General features: G+C 41.6%; 1 protein-coding gene across 10 annotated transcripts in view; it reads right to left on the minus strand.

Moving 5' to 3' along the window:
• The window catches only part of LOC132405321 (general transcription factor II-I repeat domain-containing protein 2-like), a 186,739-nt gene that overhangs the window by 61,898 nt on the left and 103,036 nt on the right, over nt 1–21,805 (minus strand). For 7 of the 10 annotated variants that reach the window (XR_009515815.1, XM_059990033.1, XM_059990032.1 and 4 more), the window contains exons 2-3: nt 18,788–18,864; nt 16,905–16,969 (exon numbers count right to left, since the gene is read on the minus strand). Coding sequence is in view for 2 of the 10 variants with exons in the window: in XM_059990036.1 (XP_059846019.1) it covers nt 16,964–16,969; nt 18,788–18,864 (83 nt within the window). In the remaining 8 variants the exon portion in view is untranslated. Of the gene's footprint in view, nt 1–5,976; nt 6,035–15,311; nt 16,970–18,787; nt 18,865–21,805 lie in introns of those variants that run through there. The other 3 variants (XM_059990034.1, XM_059990036.1, XM_059990035.1) reach the window with 3 other exon arrangements.

Here is a 21,805-nt window from a genome sequence, read left to right on the forward strand (position 1 = left end):
ACAGATAGCTCGATGAGGTGAATGAAGGACCCTTCAGTCTATCACCAGTCATAAGAATCTTAGATCAACAGATCAGTGTGCAGTTTTAATTATGCTTCAGTTACCAAGGCTGACTACCAGAAGTTTTGTTTTAATAAGCCACAGATGTCATCATTATTTTCTTCTCTAATCTCAGCTTACATCTGCTGTTTACTTTTTGTCAATGATGAACACAAGAGAGATTTTCAGTTAGTTAGTAAAGTTTTTTTTCAGTAGGGGTGAGATGCATGTGATGGCCTTGGTCCAAGACTAGAACCTTTGAAGATTTTTTTGGAATTGGCACATTGAAGATCTAGACCATAACATGCATGCACATATGGCTTTTGTTTCTGTTGGTGTCAAATTTTGCAGGAAATAATCATCCAGTTATACTGTGTAAATAAAAAAAAATACAACACAGTCCCATAACCATGACTTACTTACTGCCCATTACGCCATTACACTGCCCATTTAAGGCAGCAATGAAGGTCCTCCATTTTTGGCGGTGTTCAGGGTTTCCTTGATCGTGTCAGTAGCTTCTTCTCAGTTCTCACTACTGTCGGTCATGTAGATCCCAGGTGGAGACTCTGGAATACTCAGCTGTAGAAAGATTCTTCAATGCTGTTTCCATAACACTTTTGTTTTACCAGTCAGGGCTGTTAGCCCTGAGCTGAACCCCCGACTCTGGAGGTTCACTGGTTCACTCTTAATCTAGCCTCTACCCTTTGACCTGTTTGGCATTGGTGACCCTACCAAAAGCCAAAGCATAAGGTCCTGACTCCAGCCAGCATAACTCTCCAGGTCACTGAGGCAGGGAAGCCTCAGAACCACAACAAGGTTGTGAAACTCTTGGAGAACCATAACCATGAGCAGCATTGAAAATGACACGATTCAAAAACTCCACGTTAGCTTAATACCTTACTTCCAATGTTCTCCATTCTCAGCAGCCTGAAGGTACCTAATGTCCAATACTGAGAGCCCCAATATCACAATCACATTCAATGATGCCAGATACTATTTTAGTTCTTGTTTCTGAGTGACTTCACAAAATGGCAGAACATTCATGATGATTCGAAGAACTTCAGGTTTTTTTATTGGAAGCATGTAGAAGCCCAGAGAAAACTGCACAAGGAACATAAGGCCTCCTTATCTACCCATTTTCTTTCCCTATAAAGCACCTCCTAGCACATCTCTGGCAGAGCCCACAGCCCCCACAGTCACCTCACCAGCCACCTCAGAGTTCACATGAGCAAGTTATCTTCAATCCCTATAGAAGCAGCTAGAGAGGCCTAGTGCATCCACATCCAAGAACTCATCAAATTAGGAAATCAGTCTGCTGGAGCTGTACAAGGTATTCAGACAAAAAGCTGAAATAGTGATCTTTCTACAAGTACAGTAGGGGAAAATAGCTACACTGATTACTCAGTGGTGAAAAGGAAAAAGGAATTGCTTGTTTTTTTTTGCATAGCTTCAAGGTAAAGAGTTGATCATTTAAAACCAATGCATGCAGCAATTTCTTGGCACAGAGGGTAATACATCTATAGAATTCTCTCTATCCAAGAGAGTTGTGTGGCTAGATCGTAGAAAAGACTTAATGTGGATACAAATAAACCTTTGAAAGATCAAAAGACTGAGAGAATTGGGGACCTGGCTCAAAGGAGAAGTTGAGATCTGGGGTAGATTAACCATGATCAAATTAAATAGCAGGATAGGTTTGAGGGGCTGAGTGGTCTACCTCTGTTCTGAGGTATTGTGTTCTTACAAAGATATTTCAGTACTTACATGATCTCTGTAATAAATAAATAACTGTATTGCTGTCTCAGAGCGGCTGTAGAATTTTCTCAAGGGAGAGGATGAGTAGCAAGGGGTCTTGGTGCATGCTGGCATAAATGACATAGGTGGAAAGGGGCTAGAGGCCCAGTGCAGTGGTTATAGGGAGTTAGCAAAGAGGCTGAAAAGCAGGACTTCCAAGGTAGTAATCTTTGGATTACTCCTGATACCATATCCCAGTCAGGACCAGTAAAAACAGACGGCAGCATAGTAACCGATAAGATGGGATAGATGGTTTGAGGTGTGTGTATTTTAATGCTAGGAGTATTAGGGGTGAATATGATGAGTTTAGAGCCTGGATCAGTAAATGGAATTATGATGTTGTGGCCATTACAGAGACCTGGCTGAGAGATGATTAGAATAGGTGCTTATTATCCCAGTGTTTTGATATTTTTGAAAAGGTAGAGAAGGTGGTAAAGATGAGTAGGGAGGAGGATGTTGAACTACTAATCAAGGATAATTCACAGGTGCACTTAGATGGGACATAAATGGAGGTCTCTCAAAAATAGGAAGGGAGCAATCACTCTGATGGGATTGTACTGCAGACCTCCAAAAAGCCACCAGGGCATCAAGGAACAGAAATGTAGGCAGATTCAGGAAAGATATAAAAACAATAAGGCCATTGTCATGGGGTACTTCAAACAAACAGGGACCTTCTTGGTGCAACGGGTTTATGTGAAGCAGAATTTATTAGGCACATTCAGGAGGGATTTTTATGTCAATATGTAGTTAGTCCAATAAGAGGAGGGGCTGTACTGGACCTGGTGCTGAGTAATAAGCTTGACCAACCTTCCTGTGGGTAAGCAGTTAGGGAACTCCTTATGTTTTAAGTTAGCTATACATAAAGGCAAGCATGTACCTTATGGGAGTACATTAAATTGGAGCAGGGCAAATTACAAGAGCTTTAGACAGGAACTAGGGAGAGATAGTTGGGAACAGCTGTGTTTGGGTAAATCCACATCTGACACGTGAAGGGCATTTAAAGACCAACCCCACAGAGTACAGGACAGGTATGTTCCAGTCAGATGGAAGAACAAGGTAAGAGAATCATGGATGCTGAGAGAGATGATGACATTTTTCAAGAAGAAAAAGGAAAAGTATGTAAAGCTTAGGAAGCTAGAATCAAACAGAAACTTTGAGCATTATCAAGAAGTCAGGATAGAACTCAAAAGGAAAGCCAGGATGGGCCGTGAAAAGTCCTTGGCAAGCAGAATTGGAGAGAATCCCAAGGTATGCATACAACAAGGTCAAGAGGACAACTAGGGGAGAAACACTTGCTTGGATGCCGAGGATGTGCTAAGGTCCTTAATGAGTACTTACCAAGGAGAAATATGTGGAGCATAGGGAGATCAGAGCCAAGAGTAATAATATGCTAGGGTATTTCAAGGTAAAGGATGAGGTAGTGTTGGCTGTCTGAAAGAACATTAAGGTGTATAAGTCCACAGGGCCTGGTGGAATATAGCCCAGGTTATTGGAAGAGGCAAGCAATGAGATTGCTGAGGCCTTCACCAATATCTTCATATCCTCTCTAGAGATAGGCGAGGCCTTGGAGGACTGGCAAGGAGCTGATCTTGTTCCATTAATCATGAAGGGAACCAGAAATAATCCTGGAAGCTATAGATTGGTGAGCCTCACATCAGTGGAGGGAAGTTACTGGAGAGAATTTCTAGGGTAGGATTTATTAGCATTTGGAAAACCATGGACTAATTAGGGAGAATCAGCATGACTTTGTGTGGGGCAAGTCCTGGCTTACTAACTTAATAAAGATTTTTGACAAGTTGACGAGGGCAATTGACTGAAATAAAGTTGTGGAAGTTGTCAACATGGATTTTAATAAGGTGTTTGACAAGATCTCTCATGGGAGGCTTATCCAGAAGAATAAGATGCATGGGATCCATGGTAAATTGGTTGTTCAGTTTCTGAACTGGCTTGCTCACAGAAGACAAAGTGTAGTGGCCGAAGGGAATTATTCTAGCTGTGATTTAGTGGTGTTCCACAGGGATCTGTGCAGGAACTTCCACTGTTTGTGATGACTTGGATGAAAATGTATTATAGATGGGTGGTTTAGTAAGTTAGCAGATGTTACAAAGATTGAAAGTGTTGAAGTGAAGAAGAATACATTACAATATAGATCAGTGACAGATATGGACAGAGGAATAGAAGATGAAGTTTAACCTAGCCAAATATAAAAAGTTGCACCTTGGTAGTCTAGTGTAAAGAGACAGTACACTGTTAAGGGCAAGGTCGTTAGCAGACTTGGGTTGTTTTCTCCGGAATGGCAGAGGTTGAGGGGAGATCTGACAGAAGTGTATCAGATTATGAGAGACATAGATGGAGTAGACAGACAGTATCTTTTTCAACGGGTTGAAGTGTTCAATACCAGATGGCATGCGTTTAAGGGGAGAGGGGGAGAGGGAGTTCAAAGGAGATGTGAGGGGTAAGTTTTTTACCCAGAGAATGATGGGTACATGGAATGTGTTGCCTCAAGCAGTGGTAGAGACATTCAGACAGGCACATGGAAGTGAGGGAAGTGGAGGGATATGGGCATTGTGTCGGCAGAAGGGATTAGTTTAGTTGGCCATTTGATTAACTTAATTGGTTTGGCACAAGACTGGGGACCGAGGGCCCTGTTCCAGTGCTGTACCATTCTGTGTTCTATGTCAGTGAAAAGCAGAGTGGACTTCACTCATGTGCGGTCCACTAGGCCCAGCTCATTACCCAGAATCTGAAGCAGCAAAGCTTCCTTCCTTATTAAGTCAAAACGTACCCCAGCAGACCAACAGACTGGTGTACAGCTACAGGTGCATTCCTGCTACCAGAAATTTTAATAACTCACAGACAGCACCTGTGGTGCTTTTAATATTTGATCAATATGGTAAACATATTGTTTGATTAAGCATTCTTTGTTTGCTGTCATAATTCATTATTAGATATATGTAAGAAACACTTGAATGCCTTACGTCATTACGCCACTAAAGAAAGAAACTTAATGAACCCATCCCTGCTCTCACGTTTTTCTTTCAGTTAGTTTCTGGAGTTACAAAACATAACTTTCATTATGTTACTTTCTTCTCTATTCTCTGCCTGCACCTGGTGATTATTTTTCTCTATGGTCGACACAATGGCGTTTGTTAGTTAGACTTTAAAGCATATTTTTTTACAGGTGAGATACTTTGGTCCAAACACTTGAATTTGAATTCTCCTGGGTACAATTCAGACACCCTTCTCTTTTTTTTTTCCTTTACTGAAATACAAAAATTCTATCCTTAACAGTAAGCTACTACTGTCACCATCACAGACTGCTGCGGGGTCTACACCCCCCCCCCCCCCCCCGTTTGTAGGAGGCACAGCCGGTCTGACAATTGTGCTTGGATATATGCACGTTCCAGCTAATTGCTTCACTATGGTGGTATTTAACTCTCTTCTTTTTGTTGCAGTCTGTTGAGACTGGAACAGAGCACAGCAACATTATGCTCCCTATTTCATCCTTGTCAGAGAAAAGACTTCGCGGTAATGCTGGAAATGAGCAGTATTCATTTAGTTTTTCCATATTGCTCTCATCTACTGTGTTGGTATTTTACTTTCAGTTTAGGAGTTCTACTTAATGGCCTTGTTGGCCTAGTGGCTAATAATTTCCTGTCTCTTAAAATTCTGTGGTTCACATTAATATCAATGAACTGTCAACCTCCTTCAGAGTCTCTCTCTCTCTCTCTCTCTCTCTCTCTCTCTCTCTCTCTCTCTCTCTCTCTCTCTCTCTCTCTCTCTCTCTCTTTTCTCACTTGGGCCATATCCGAACATCTTGACAGTTACATTTAGAGGGTAGTTCACAGATGAAGGTCTCTGAGTCCTTTGATGATGTGATCTTAGTCTGTATTAATCTTCCTTCTGTCTGTTGGCTTTTTCCTTTCACTCCTCAAGCTAGAGCCACTCAATCAATGTTCATGGTCGTTGTCAGAATACAGGATTTCATTTGGGCTAGTACCCCTGAAAACAACATGCAGTCTTTTACTTTCCCCAGAGCAGAGTCTTATATTAGTCTGACAATTGTTTACAACACCATCCCTCCCACCATTATTTACACCCATTCTTACCCCATTCTTCAACCTTGTGACTAATTCTCATACTTACTTGTCTCCTTCAACTTAATCACTGTGTAGGGTTAGTCTGGTTCTCCATGGTTTGCAATCTTTCCAAATAATAAACAGATCATTATGAAGGTAGAGATCCTTATCAGTTAACAGAAACAGCAGCAAATATGTAGACACCACCTACAAGATTATTTAAATCTTTAAGCTTTCCATCATGTCTTACACTTACAATTTTATAATTATTCACAAATCTAAAAAATAACAAGGTCCTGCTTGGTTCACCACACAACAGACTAATCACAATGGGCCAAATGTGCGATCATCATCAAACTGTTGACAAGATTGGTGATGCTGATGTTTGGTGAACTGACCTCTACCATGCAGTGGATGAATGCCAATCCTGTGAAATTTTCTCGTACTTCCCACTTGACCTCACAATAACCACTGATCAGTGTGGTCCACATCCCCTTCTAAATATTCCCCATCTACCTGTCAAAGTGTCCTTTAAATGTTGTTATTGTTCTTCCCTCAACCATCTGGAAGCTCATTCCATATGGGCTCCTCACTTTGCATGTAAGTTGCTCAGAGTGTGCAATCATGCTGTCAGTGACCTTCATGATTCTATATACCTCAATAAGCTCACCCCTTAGTCTCCTAATCTCCAATGAATAAAGTCTTTGCCAGTCCAATCTTGCTATATAGCTCAGATTCTCAAAAACTAGCAACATTCTCTTATATATTCTTTACAATTTTTCCATTTTAAAAGAGATCTCCCATCCACTGCTTCCATCCTGTCCAGTGACACAATGGGTAACACTGACCAGTAGCATAATGTAAAATCTCACCCAAGTTCACTTAAGAAAGTTCACTTAAGCTAGACGGGCTATCTTTGTTTCGTTTAGACAGAGATGCAGCTGTCTCCGGTAAGGGCCGCGGTGGCGGTGTCTGTGTTTACATCGACACGGAATGGCGTTAGAAATCTGTGCTGGTTTCCAGACACTGCTCATCACTAGTGGAGTTTGTGGCAGTTCAATGCAGACTATTTTATTTGCTGCAGGAATTCACCTCTGTCTTTATACTCGGTGTCTACATTCCCCCCAGCGCTAATGTTAAGGAGGTGCTCTGTGAACTGTACGGGGCTATTAGCGAGCTACAGAACACACACCCTGATGGTCTGTTTATTGTCGCCGGTGATTTTAACCGCATGAACCTTAAGTCAATGTTCCCCGAATTCCATCAGTATGTGGACTTTGCAACAAGAGGGGAGAGAACGCATTGGACCTGGTTTACACAAACATCCCCGACACGTACTGGGCACAGCCCAGCCCCCACCTCGGATACTCAGACCACGTCTCTGTTGTGCTAATCCCAGCATACAGACCGCTCGTCAGGCGCTCCAGACCAGTTCAGAAGCGGGTGAAAACCTGGCCAGGAGAAGCCATCTCTGCTCTTTGAGACTGCTTTGAGCACACTGACTGGCACATGTTCAAGGAGGCTGCAACTGATGTTGACTCTACCAACTTAGAGGAGTACACAGCATCAGTGACCAGCTACATCAGCAAGTGCATTGATGATGTTACTCTGTCCAAGACCATCACTATATGTGCCAACCAGAAACCAAGGATGACCGCGGAGGTGGGAGCACTGCTGAGGTCCCCCGACTCTGCCTTCAGAGCAGGTGACAAGGCAGCTCTAACAACAGCAAGGGCCAAACTGTCCCGAGCCATCAGAGGGTCAAAGCGTGCACACGCCCAGCTAATCCACAGTCACTTCCAGGATAGCGGCGACACGCAGCGCATGTGGAAGGGCATCCAGGACGTCACCAATTACAAGACAACATCACCTGACTGTGCGGGTGATGCCTCCCTCCCAGATGCGCTGAATAACTCCTACGCCCGGTTTGAGGCAGAAAATGACATGGCGGCGAGGAAGTCCGCCCCTCCTACAAATGACCAGGTGCTGTGTCTCTCCATGGCTGACGTGAGAAGAACCCTGTGCAGGGTCAACCCACGGAAGGCTGCTGGACCAGACAACATCCCTGGTAGAGTGCTCAGAGGGTGTGCAGACCAGCTAGCAGATGTTCTCACTGACATCTTCAACATCTCCCTGAGCAGCACCACCGATCCAACGTGCTTCAAGGCCGCCACCATTGTCCCCGTGCTGAAGAAGTCTTCAGTGTCCTGCCTCAATGACTACCATCCCTTTGCACTTACATCCATCACCATGAAGTGATTCGAGAGGCTCGTCATGAGGCATATCAAGACCCTGCTGCCCCCCTCACTAGACCCCCTGCAGTTTGCGTACCGTCCCAACCGCTCAACAGATGACACCATTGCCACCACCCTCCACCTGGCCCTAACCCACCTGGACAAAAAAAACACATACGTTCGGATGCTGTTCATAGACTTTAGTTCAGCATTCAACACAATCATCCTTCAGAAACTGATTGGAAAGCTGAGCCTACTGGGCCTGAACACCTCCCTCTGCAACTAGATCCTAGACTTCCTGACTGGGAGATCTCAGTCAGTCCGGATCGGGAGCAGCATCTCCAACACCATCACACTGAGCACGGGGGCTCCCCAGGGTTGTGTGCTCAGTCCACTGCTGTTCACTCTGCTGACCCATGACTGTGCTGCAACACACAGCTCGAACCATATCATCAAGTTCACCGATGATACCACCGTGGTGGGTCTCATCAGCAGGAACGACGAGTCAGCTTACAGAGAGGATGTGCAGCGGCTAACGGACTGGTGCAGAGCCAACAACCTGTCTCTTAATGTGAACAAAACAAAAGAGATGGTTGTTGACTTCAGGAGGGCATGGAGCGACCACTCCCCGCTGAACATCAGCGGCTCCTCGGTAGAGATCGTAAGGAGCACCAAATTTCTTGGTGTTCACCTGATGGAGAATCTCACCTGGTCCCTCAACACCAGCTCCATAGTAAAGAAAGCCCAGCAGTGTCTCTACTTTTTGCGAAGGCTGAGGAAAGTCCATCTCCCACCCGCCATCCTCATCACATTCTACAGGGGTTATACTGAGAGCATCCTGAGCAACTACATCACTACCTCGTTCGAAAATTGCACCATCTCAGATCGCAAGACTCCGCAGCGGATAGTGAGGTCAGCTGAGAAGATCATCGGGGTCTCTCTTCCTGCCATCACGGATTTTTACACTACACACTACATCCGCAAAGGAAACAGCATTATGAAGGACCCCATGCACCCCTCATACAATCTCTTCTCCCTCCTGCCGTCTGGGAAAAGGCTCCGAAGCATTCAGGCTCTCACGACTAGACTATGTAACAGTTTATTCCCCCAAGTTACAAGACTCCTCAATACCCAAAGCCTGGACTGACACCTTGCCCTGCTGTCCTGTTTATTATTTATTGTAATGCCTGCACTGTTTTTTTGTGCACTTTACGCAGTCCAGTGTAGGTCTGTAGTCTAGTGTAGCTTTCTCTGTTTTTTTTATTACGTAGTTCAGTCTAGTTTTTTTGTACTGTTTCATGTAAAACAATGGTCCTGAAAAATGATGTCTCATTTTTACTATGTACTGTACCAGCAGTTATGGTCGAAATGAGAAAAAAAGTGACTTGACTTGACTTGAAATAGGGACAAAAAGAACAAGAATGTTAACCTAGGTTAGAGGAGAAGTGCAATAAACTTAAGCATTAAAAGTTCAAATAAGTTCTATTCAAAATTTTTATTCAGTACAATCTGTTCCCGATAACTTTAAAGTTCTCAGCTAAATCAAATATTATTATTCAATAATACAAATTTAGTGCTAATAATATGAAATATCAGATAATTGGAAAGAAGCAATTTTAAAGTTCTAGTCTCCATATAAAGTAACTGTTGATTTAGTCGGGACAAGCCTTTTGCTATTATTAATAATAATTGCATTAATAATGGATAGTATTAGAGAATGTAAATAAAGAAATAAATAAATTAGTATGTAAATAGCTTTATATCAGGAAAATTCTTCAGTCACAGAGAGAGGATTATTTATATTAACTACCAATCAAAATTTAGAGGCAGGAACACTCTAGCTATTCACAATTATGAACCATGAAATGTGTTAATCTAACAGAGGAATGAGCTTCAATGGACTAAGAGATTTCCTCACCATTAACTTTTCCATGTTCTTATAAAAAGAATAATACAGGGAGACATGTGAAGCAGTTTATGTCCCTGAAATGAGATGACCTTTAATTCATTGCCACCATAGCTTAACATAAAACAATTTGTTTTCTAATTTAGAGCTGCTTACAATGTGACAGTACGTCACTTGTCATTAAACTATCAACGCTCTATTTAGAATTGCCTAGACTGTGGTACTATTGAGAAGGGACCAGGTTTACTTAACATAAGCTCTCAAGAGTGGAATTTGTTTCTTCTCTGTATATGTAATGGTCCATTTTGACCTGTTTACATGTTTAATGATCTGTGATCTTCTGTTTGTTCACTAAATGCACTAAATACTTTTGTTTGTACATTAATAGTTTGTGTTCCCCTGTTTAGCCAAACATTAATGGTCCCAAAGGGATTTGCAGCACGGCAAACTGCTTCTGTACTGGTTAAGCCCAGACATACATTTTGATCTTTTGAACTTGGGTGTTTGGACATTTTGAGCCAATAAAGCTGGTGCAAATATTGAGCTCAAGATTGTTGCCTAGCCATGATGGCTGGCTACCTAGATCTTCTATGAGAGAGAATATATCTTCAACCTTTGAATGTTTTGCTGAAAGCATATCTAACAGTTATCAGTTTATCAACATCACAGTGTTTCCTCCTTAAATGTCTAAGTGCACCTTTTTTCCGGCTCCCTTGTGGGGGCAGAGACATGTAGAGTGGTCTGAGCTGCTGGAGGGCTTGTCACATGAGGAGTTGGCTTATTTGCCAGTCAAAAGCTGCTTCCACCATGTTGGTCATTGATTGGCCCATTTAAAGGATGCATCCACTCTTTCCCATTGGGTGGTTTGCATGCCACGGCACTGATTCTGGTTCAGGGCGTCTCAGGGGGTATAAGAATGGCAGATACAGGAGGCTCGGCCTCTTTTTTTGTCTCCAGGGCTCACTTCGGGCTGAGGTCATGAACAACACTGAAGGACCTTTCAGAAAGCACATTGTAGACATAGACGGACCCCTACATTTGTTTAGTTAAGTATTTGTTGCAACATGATCAGTTCTTTAGTCTTATAATTTGGGGGGATTTAATGGTGCTCCTATTAAGTTAGTGGGCGACTGAATGTTCAGCATTGTAGTTTTGTGTAGTTCAGGGTAGGTTAGGTGAACAGTTGGTTAGCTAGATGCCCAGTTTAGTGTTTCACCGTTCATTTTTACATAAATACTTCATGCGCACTTTGCAAACTATATCTTCTACTTTATTCATTGGATTCTAGAATCTGCCTTCAAAAGCACCCTGAAAGGGAAAAATAAATGCTCCCTCTCCCTCTCTCAGCAGTTGCGCCATATCCAAACATGTTGACAAGTTCAATCAAATGCTGGAGTAGAACAAGGGGTTACAGTAAATTGCTGTTGATGGTGGGCCAAAGCGCCTACTTCCATACTCTTGCACAGGGACATGCTTTATAACTAGGCCATTCATCTACAATCAAGAACTTTGTTAACAATAGCTCACAGGAAATGTGGCAAATGTTCAGGGGATATTTGCATGCAGTTCTGCACAGGTATGTTCCAATGAGACAGGGAAAGAATGGTAGGGTACAGGAACCATGGTGTACAAAGACTGTTGTAAATCTAGTCAAGAAGAAAAGAAGAGCTTACAAAAAGTTCAAAAAGCTAGGTAATGATAGAGAGCTAAAAGATTATAAGGCTAGCAGGAAGGAGCTTAAGAATTAATTTAGGAGAGCCAGACGGGGACATGACGGACATGTCCTTGGCGGACAGGATGAAGGAAAACCCCAAGGAATTCTACAAGTATGTTAAAAGCAAGAGGATAAGATGTGAGAGAATAGGACCAATCAATTGTGACAGTGGCAAAGAGTGTATGGAACTAGAAGAGATAGCAGAGGTATTTAATGAGTACTTTGCTTCAGTATTCACTATGGAAAAGGATCTCGGCGATTGTAGTGATGATTTACAGTGGACTGAAAAGCTTGAGCATGTAGATATTAAGAAAGAGGATGTGCAGGAGCTTTTGGAAAGTATCAAGTTGGATAAGTCACCAGGACCAGATGAGATGTACCCCAGCCTACTGTGGGAGGCGAGAGAGGAGATAGCTGAGCCTTTGGCAATGACCTTTGCATCATCAATGGGGACAGGAGAGATTCCAGAGGATTGGAGGGTTGTGGATGTTGTTCCATTATTCAAGAAAGGGAGTAAAGATAGGCCAGGAAATTATAGGCCACAGTCTTCTTTCAGTGGTTGGTAAGTTGTTGGAGAAGATACTGAGAGGCAAGATTTATGAACATTTGGAGAGGTATAATATGATTAGGAATAGTTAGCATAGCTTTGTGAAAGGCAGGTTGTGCCTTACGAGAGTGATTGAATTTTCTGAGGATGTGATTCAGCACATTAATGAAGGTAGAGCAGTAGATGCAGTGTATATGGATTTCAGCAAGGCATTTGATAAGGTACCCCATGCAAGGCTTATTGAGAAAGTAAGGAGGCATGGGATCCAAAGGGACATTGCTTTGAGGATCCAGAACTGGTTTGGCCACAGAAGGCAATGAGTGGTTGTAGACAGGTCATATTCTGTATGGAGGTCAGTCACCAGTGGTGTGCCTCAGGGATCTGTTCTGGAAACCCTACTCTTCATGATTTTTATGAATGACCTGGATGAAGGAGTGGAGAATGGGTTAGTATGTTTGCTGATGACACAAAGGTTGGGGAGGTAGTGGATAGTGTGGAGGGCTGTCAGAGGTTACAGTGGGACAATGATTGGATGCAAAACTAAGCTGAGAAGTGGCAGATGGAGTTCAACCCAGATAAGTGTGAGGTGGTTCATTTTGATAGGTCAAATATGATGGCAGAATATAGCATTAATGGTAAGACTCTTGGCAGTATGGAGGATCAGAGAGATCTTGTGGTCCGAGTCCATAGGACACTCAGGTTGACACTATGGTTAAGAAGGTATATGGTGCATTGGCCTTCATCAATCATGGGATTGAGTTTAAGAGCTGAGAGGTAACGTTACAGCTATATAGGACCCTGGTCAGACCTCACTTGGAATATTGTGCTCAGTTCTGGTCGCCTCACTACAGGAAGGATGTGGAAATCATAGAAAGGGTGCAGAAGAGATTTACAAGGATGTTGCCTGGATTGGGTAGCATGCCTTATCAGAATAGGTTGGGTGAACTCAGCCTTTTTTCCTTGGAGTGATGGAGGACGAAAGGTGACCTCACAGAGGTGTATAAGATGATGAGAGGCACTGATCATGTGGATAGTCAGAGGCTATTTCTTAGGGCTGAAATAGCTAGCGCAAGAGGGCACAGTTTTAAGGTGCTTGGATGTAGGTACAGAGGAGATATCAGCAGTAAGTTTTTTGTGCAGAGAGTGGTGAGTGCATGGAATGGGCTGCTGGTGACAGTGGTGGAGGCGGAAACGATAGGGTCTTTTAAGAGACTCTTGGACAGGTATATGGAGCTCAGAAAATTAGAGGGCTATGGGTAACCCTAAGTAATTTCTAAGGTAAGGACATGTTCAGCACATTTTTGTGGGCCAAAGGGCCTGTATTGTGCTGTAGGTTTTCTATGTTTCTATGTTTTCTAATCGTAGAGGGGAAGCTGTGGTTCAGTAAAAATGAAGACACTTCAGAAACTCTTTGACTCTAACTCATCTCCACAGAAACATGACCTCAATCCATCAATATATGCCAACTGTCCTAGCCATCACTCACTGCCCCCGCACTCTCACCACCCCATTTTTTCTGTGATGCAAAGCAAACATGTTTCTTTAATACAAGAGATACCGCAAATGCTGGAAATCTTGAGCAACACACAGAAAATGCTCGAGAAACTCCACAAATCAGGTAGCACCCATGAAGGGGAGTAAACAATCTACATGCTTGTGTACCAACTGCACCATCCTCAGCCCCAACACACCCTTTCTCAGCCCCCGCCAAATTAATTTCAACCTCCCCAGCAGCTCCAGAAAGCCTGCCCACAAGGATGCTACCATGGATGGGAAATTGAAAAACAGACAGAAAGCAAAGATTGGGAGTGAAGTGGGACTTTTCTGTGGAGACTAATAGTGTTTCGCATGAGTTAGTGTTGGATCCAAAATTTTTACGTTGTACGTTAATGATCTGGATGACGGAAGTGATGCTTTGTGACCAAGTTTTTGGATGATACAAAGATAGGTGGAGCATAGCTAGTGTAAAGGAAGCAGGCAGTCTACAGGAGGACTTGGCCAGGCTGAGAGAATTGGCAAAGTGGTAGATGGAATACAGCTTAGTCATATCTCCACCTGGAAGGCTGGCCCTAGACCCTGTCTTGGGTTTCTCAGAGGTTTTGAATTGCACCAGAAAGTTCTAAAGACCTCCAAAAGGGCAGGATTGGTACAGATGTATCTTTCAGCAAACACCTCCTGCTCTGTATAATTCTGAGCATGTACATTAATGTGTCTCATCCAGTCCAAATGACGTCTGTCTCTGAAAACATCTCAGGTTTCTTTGCAGTCAAGTTTTAGCCTTTTAAAGTGTTAATTGACCGATAAAAGTACAATTTGTAAATCAATGTGTCCTGTTTCTTTTTAGCCAACTAGAATTTCTATTTATTGCATGATGGAAATCAGTCACTGCATTGTTACTCAAGCTCTTTATGAACATATACTGCACTCTGATAATCTAATGTTCAGCTAAATCTACAAATTTGAAAACTACTTGAATAACTGCGGCCATTTCTAATACAGCATAATAAAATCAGTTAGATTTCCCTAAATGTCAAAGGCTCAGCTGGTATTCTCAAATATGAATAACCCCGCCACACAGACTATATGCTGCACTACACAGATGCTTCTGAAGTTCTTTTAAAGAATCATTGGTTTGAAATGTTAACTCTGTTACTCTCCTTGACAGAATCGGAGTATTTCCAGTTCACTTTTCCTCTATAAGATCATAAGGTATGGGAGCTTAACAAGACCCTTTGGCCAATTGACTCTGCTCCACAATTCAGTCATTGCTGATAATTTTCATGCCCATTCTCCCGCCTTGTCACTTTAACCCTTAACCTACTTTCCTATCAATAATATATTCATTTCTGCCTTCAATCCACTCAAAGGCATGTCTTCCACATCCCTCTGCACAAGAAATTCCACAGATTCACCAACGTCTGGCTGAAGAAATTCCTCGTCATCTTAGTTTTAAAGAGCCATCCCTCTGCTCTGAGGCTGTGTCCTAACCTCTTCTAGTAAAGAAGACATCCTTTCCACTTCCACTCTATTCTAGCCTTTTAGTATTCAGTAGGTTTCAATGAAATATCCCCTTGTCCTTCTGGTCTCGTCTAGTACAGACCCAGAAACATTAAACACTCCTCATATGTTAAAACTTTCATTTCTGTGATCATTGTTCTGAACCTCCTGTGGACCCACTCCTGGGTCAGCGTTTCCTCCCTTAGTTTTAGGCTTTGACTTTTAATACTAGATTATACTTGTTTTAAATCATTTTTCTTCAGTTCCATAAAGTGATTTATTATATTCAGTCTGTTTATTCAAACGATTTCATTGGATCTTCACGTAGTCACATGAAAATGATATAAAACATAATCAGCCTTGTTTGACATAAATAGCTTAATTTTTGCATTCTGCTTTAGTAATCTGTTTTTTCTGAAGTCTTTCTACCCTAACATCTATCTTTGGAAAGAGGCTAATGCAGTTTTTACTTTCTTACAGTAAACAGTAGGAAGTGTGGTTGAATATCTTCTAAAATAAGAAACATGTTTTATCGATTATAGGGACATGCCATAGATTTTATCTTTTTTTTATTATGAATGCATGGTATTAAGATGAGTTTATCTTACCTGTGATCTATGATCTTAGATTCTTGTTTTGTTTAAACTTATGTAAATATATTATCTTTTACTAATACACTCAATGTGCTATTTTTCCAAAATTATCTCTCTGGAAAAATTACATTGAACAAAAATGAAGTTTTGAATGGAAGCTCTATTTTGAACTGTTGTCTCTATTTTGATGGTATACATGTATACAATTAAATGACAATAAACTTGACTTGACTTGCGGCAGTGAATCTGCTTACAGCAAGTTCCCACAAAATCGAGGGATGTATTGACCAAATAATTTGTATGAGCAGTTCTGAAGAGTAAATGCTGATGAATAGAAAAGCACTTTTCTTTGAAATATTCCCATGGTCTATTATGTCCATTTGAGAGACTAAATAGGACTTCAGTTTAATGTCACTTTTCAAGACTGCACCTTTAACAGCACAGCTATTTTTCATTGTAAAATAAACTTAGGTTTTTGTAATCATGCTTCTAGAATGGGGCTTAAATCATACCCCTGACATTTATTTTGACTCTCATAAGCTATCACACAGAAATATGCCTGTGCACCAGGCAATGTGATAACTGTACCTGAAGCGTGAAGGATGGAATGCATTTAGAAAGATTGATTGTAAGCAATTGTATAACCTCAAGGAAGGCAATGTGAGTTTTTTTTGAGTTGTGCTTTAACACTTTTTTTTTACAATACCTCCAGGACTTCGGGAGACTTTTACCTTTTAAAACTAACAGGACGCAAGAGGACATGGAACCCGATTAATATTCCTCTTCTGGCAGTTATAGTTGAATTAGCATATTTGCTAGATTGTCTCATTTTTTGCTGAATCAGTCTATCCATTGTGTGGCTGCTTGATATTTGGCATGTCTAAGTGTCAGCTAATTTCAAAAAGAATTCTTCAGAGTATAATCATTTTTGTTTAATCCATCTTTGACATCCTTCCCAGAACCAGACACTACCAGACACGCAATAAATCCTTTGTAAACCTTACCCAGGAGTAATTGAATTGAAACTGAGCTGTGCCCTTGTCTTGATTCCAGCTCAATGGAACTATACCTGCAATTTAACATAAAATCAAATGAACATCATATGAAGTTCCTTCACCTTGAGACTATTATTTCAAAGATTTTGAACTGTTCATGGTAACAGCCTGTTCTTTTTGTCCTTTCGATTATCCTTGAATTCTCATTTTTGACTTGGCCAATCATACTCTGGGCTCTGGATCATATCGTTAGTTCAAGCTGCACCCATCTGGGTAAATAGTGTGGAATAATGCTTCCTAATTAATGAAGTGCCTCACTATCAGATCTGCCATCTACTGAGTAGGCACAGTATAAATACTGGAACAATGGACACCATGATTGGGCTGATGTTGACCATAACATGTAGACTTGGCTATATTCAGTAATGTTATTTGTGAAGACCATTATATCTCAACCAGCAGCAAGTGACTTCTAAATACAGTGAACAATTATGGACATGCTGAGGATGTGAGTCCTTCCCTGCGCAATAAATGTCAAGCTACCAGAATCTGATGTAATGGATAGCCTGAATAAATATTAAATAGACTCCCCCGATGGATCAGCTAATAAAGGTAGTAAAAGCCACAGAGATCTGAACAGCAGCAGGTTTAGCTTGGTTCATGACGGGTTTGTTGATTTCAGTTAGCTGCTGAAATGCAACGGATGTCAGGACTCCTCTGTTAGGCTAAATAAAATCAGATGGAGCTTGTGCTCTTGATCAAAGCCTAGTAGTTATCAACAAAAAGTGAACATATAGAGATCCTGGATATATATAAAATTTGGTTCAGTTGTAATTTTTCCCTATATCAGTACTACTCCACAAACATTGGGACTTTGGTGATGTCAGACTGGCAGATGTTTTGAAATACATTATTAATATTAAAACCTCAATATACATTTTAATTTGCCTCTTTTGATATTATAATGAATTTTCCAGAGAATCCAGTCAGTTTATAAAAGAACATGGGAACTGGGGCAGTGTGTCAGCAGGGAGTGCAGGAGCCAGGGTCCTGGCAGGTATCACCCAGTGAACCAGATGCTGAACCATTGGCATTTGCATCTAGTCAGACAGCAGGTCATTGAAGTTTTACTGTGCTACTTGAGAGCATCTCCTAAACTAGTAATATCCAAAACCAGAAGGACAAAGATAGACGTGGCAGGGGTCACCAGCGTCAATGCATTTCCAAATTAAAGGACAACATTATACGCATTTTGCTGTTATTGTTATAATTGCCATCTTTAAAATCTAGCTAGTGCGCTGGTTGACAAAATTTGTTAAAAACAGGCTTATTTTGCCTCATTGTAAAGTTTCTGTTCAATTGGGAAGATCACTGCACATCAAACTTAATTTAATTACAGATCTCAGCAATGAGCAATTAGTACCATTGTTCTGGGTCACTGTGTCAATTTGATGACTCCAAATAATTCTACTTTAGGGTTATTCAGCTCAGGGTTGGCACAGTACTTAACTTTCGTAGGTTAAGCTGTTGGATGAGAAAAGGTACTTGAGCGGACATAGATACAATCTGCAAGTTTCCCTTCAAGACCTTTTATTCTATCTTGGAAATGAGTTGCCATTCCTCATCATCATTGGGTCTAAATCCTGGAGCTATCAATCTGAACATTTCTGCAGCAACACCAAAAGGAAGTGAACTGCCACCTTTCCAACAATAATTAGCTGACGAATAATACTGATCTCGCCAGTGACACACTGTGTCCCATAACTGAATGAAGGTACTTACTAGCAACACACACAAAATGCTGGTGGAACGCAGCAGGCCAGGCAGCATCTATAGGAAGAAGCACTGTCAACGTTTTGGGCCGAGACCCTCCGTCAGGACTGTTTACTTACTAGCTGGGCTCGCTCATCAACTGATGGTCCCTTGAATGGGTAACTGGAGACAAGCCGCAAGATAAGATCCACACCTTCTGTAAAGGAGAAAAGATTATTTCAAGAGAAACATTAGGAGAAAATCTCTTTAAGGTTCATGATGTTTTTGACATGTCCAGCAATTAAATTAGCAGAGATCTGGCAGTACTGCATCATGCTATTAAAACAAACAAATCATTCTATTGTTAATAGTTGGATGACAGATCATGAAAAGGATGGTACCCTCATTACAAATGATTGATGGTCCACAAAGATCTCTAAGGGCTGGTTGTCTGGTACCCAACAATAATGATTTCAAACTGGTATCTTCCATTCTTGTGCACTTTCTCATTAACAGAAGATCTTTGTCATCATCAATTTACTGTGAAGAATTTGGACTCATTGGAGTTTATTTTTGCTCCACAAGCGTACTGGTTATTTCCTTCCTGGCCTATATTAGTTCATTCGTTAACGCATGTAAAGTAAACTGTTTGATTAGCACACAAACAAATGTTATATAGACACTCCCTGAGGAAATTAATCCCTTCTTTATGTAATATTTACAGAGGTAAACTGGTAGAGTAATTCTGATTACCAAGGCTTTAGATCTCGGCTTTTCATTATGATGAAATAGAGCAATGCCATGTGAAGTCTTAGTTAAATGATTCCTTATTGTCCCAGTCAGAGAGCCTTTGCTACAGTGTGCACTTAGAGTGCTTGCCAGTTCTTGGGCTAGCAGTTGAGTAAGTGAACAGTAACAGCACTGAGCTGGAATCAGCCGCAGTGACAATAACTTCTCATCAGAACACAGGACAATGCTCCAAACCACATTCACAGTTTCACTATTGCTCAATGCATTACTGGAAATACACTTGGCTGTATTTTATGTAAATGGATTTCTGTTGTCCCCACAGGGAATGGTGTCAAAAATTTCAACTGATTTCTTTTAACTAGAAAATCTAATTTAAACCAGATAAATGTGAAAAGGGAAATGGCTGCCTTATCACCTACTGTTGCCGTTACATCTTCCCAGAAAACAGGTCCCAGGTGAAGTAAAGTGACATTTGACATTGGGAGATAATTTGCACACAGAAATTGGTAGTGAATAACAGTAAATTAGTCTCTAGTTACAAATCAATGGTAATGATATTTGTCAGTCTTCAGTGTGACTCTCTCATGACAGTTGGGACTGAAGGTCCGAACATAAAAAAAGGCTTTTTACTACACTTTTTTAGTTTACTGATCATGAAGCACAGTTCAGTCACTCTAGATCAGTGATTCACAACAAGGGCAATATTGACCCCTTGGAGGCAGTGGGAATTTCTAAGGGGGCGATAAAGATGAAGAGGGCAGTGGGGGGACACTCAGTAGCAAGAGGGTCAGGTGAGGGATTACAGGCTTAATTTATGAAATGAATTACTTAGTATAAGCATTTAATCCTCAGTGACTCTACTGATTGCAATGTTCATGTAATTACTTCTTCATTTGCTAATCCACCATTCTTTTCGACTTCGCTCAAAGCGTGTTATAGTTGTTGAAGAGCAATGTGACTCTTCTGTATTTGGCATATCATGAGAAATCTGAAGAAATATTGTTATTTCTGTACCTGGCCCATGCATTTTTGCTGCTTGCTATTGTAGTATAGTGTTAGCTACTATGATTCACTTACTCTAATCATGTAGTGACACAACTCCTTGGAATTAGAGCAAGGCGCCCAATGGGATAACATTTAGAATTTCCTCTTCTGAATGGTCTTGACCACATTCCTGTAGCCCACAACACAACTGAGATATTTCTGCCCCATTCTATGTACCTTCAGGCAGAGGGTCAGATTTTACCTGATTTATGAATAGATTATAACTTTCTCCTTTATTGATCACAACGCCTGAGGGTGGACTTAAACAATTGGTGGTTGATCATGGTCATTAATCGATAACAAAAATGGCAGAAGCGGACCAAGTGGAAAAGATGTGTAGACAGTATAGTGTGGAGTATGTGAAATATGGAGTTATACCAGCACAAAACAACCAATAACGGCCAATATATTTGTTGTTGTGTGAATAAGTTTCTCAAATGGGGCAATGAAACCATCCAAATTCCTTGAACTTTTCAAGAGAATGCATTCTGGAAGAGCAAACAAGAAATTAACCTATTTTCAGTAACTTCATGCAAATTTTCAGAAACGGAAAGCATTTCAAAACATATTTATCAGCACTTCACAACAAATCAGTGATGTTAACACAAAGTACACTACAGAGGCTGGGGTCAAAGCAACACATACAACAAGCTGGAAGAACTCAACAGGTCGGGCAGCGTCCATGGAAACGAGCAGTCAACATTTCAGGCCGAGACCTTTCGTCAGGACTGAAGAGGGAGGGGCAGGAGCCCTATAAAGGTGGGGAGAGGGTGGGAAGGAGAAGGCTGATCAAGTGGTGGGGGAGGGGATAGAAAGGAGAGGTGAAGAAGTAATGTAAGGGGAAAGCACTATGTGTAGTAAAAGAAGGCAGAATCATGAGAGAGGTGATAGGCAGCTGGAGGAGGAGGCAGAGTGAAACTGGGATGGGGGAAGGGAGAAGGAGGAAAATACCAGAAGTTGGAGAATTCAATGTTCATACCAAGGGGCTGGAGACTACCCAGATGATATATGAGATGTTGCTCCTCCAACCTGAGTTTGACCTTATCATGGCAGTAGAGGAGGCCATGTATGGACATATCCAAATGGGATTGTGAAGCTGAGTTGAAGTGGGTGGCAACTGGGAGATCCTGTCTGTTGTGGCGAATGCAGTGGAGGTGCTCGACGAAGCGGTCCCACAATCTGCATCGGGTCTTACCAGTGTAGAGGAGGCCACACCGGGAGCACCGGATGCAATAGATGACCCCAACAGACTCACAAGTGAAGTGTTACCTCATCTGGAAGGACTGTTTGGGGCCTTGAGTGGTGGTAAGAGAGGAGGTGTAGGGACAGGTGTAGCACTTACGCTTGCAGGGGTAAGTGCCAGG

Source organism: Hypanus sabinus, chromosome 15 (genome assembly GCF_030144855.1).
Source record: "Hypanus sabinus isolate sHypSab1 chromosome 15, sHypSab1.hap1, whole genome shotgun sequence".
Classification (NCBI taxonomy): domain Eukaryota; kingdom Metazoa; phylum Chordata; class Chondrichthyes; order Myliobatiformes; family Dasyatidae; genus Hypanus; species Hypanus sabinus.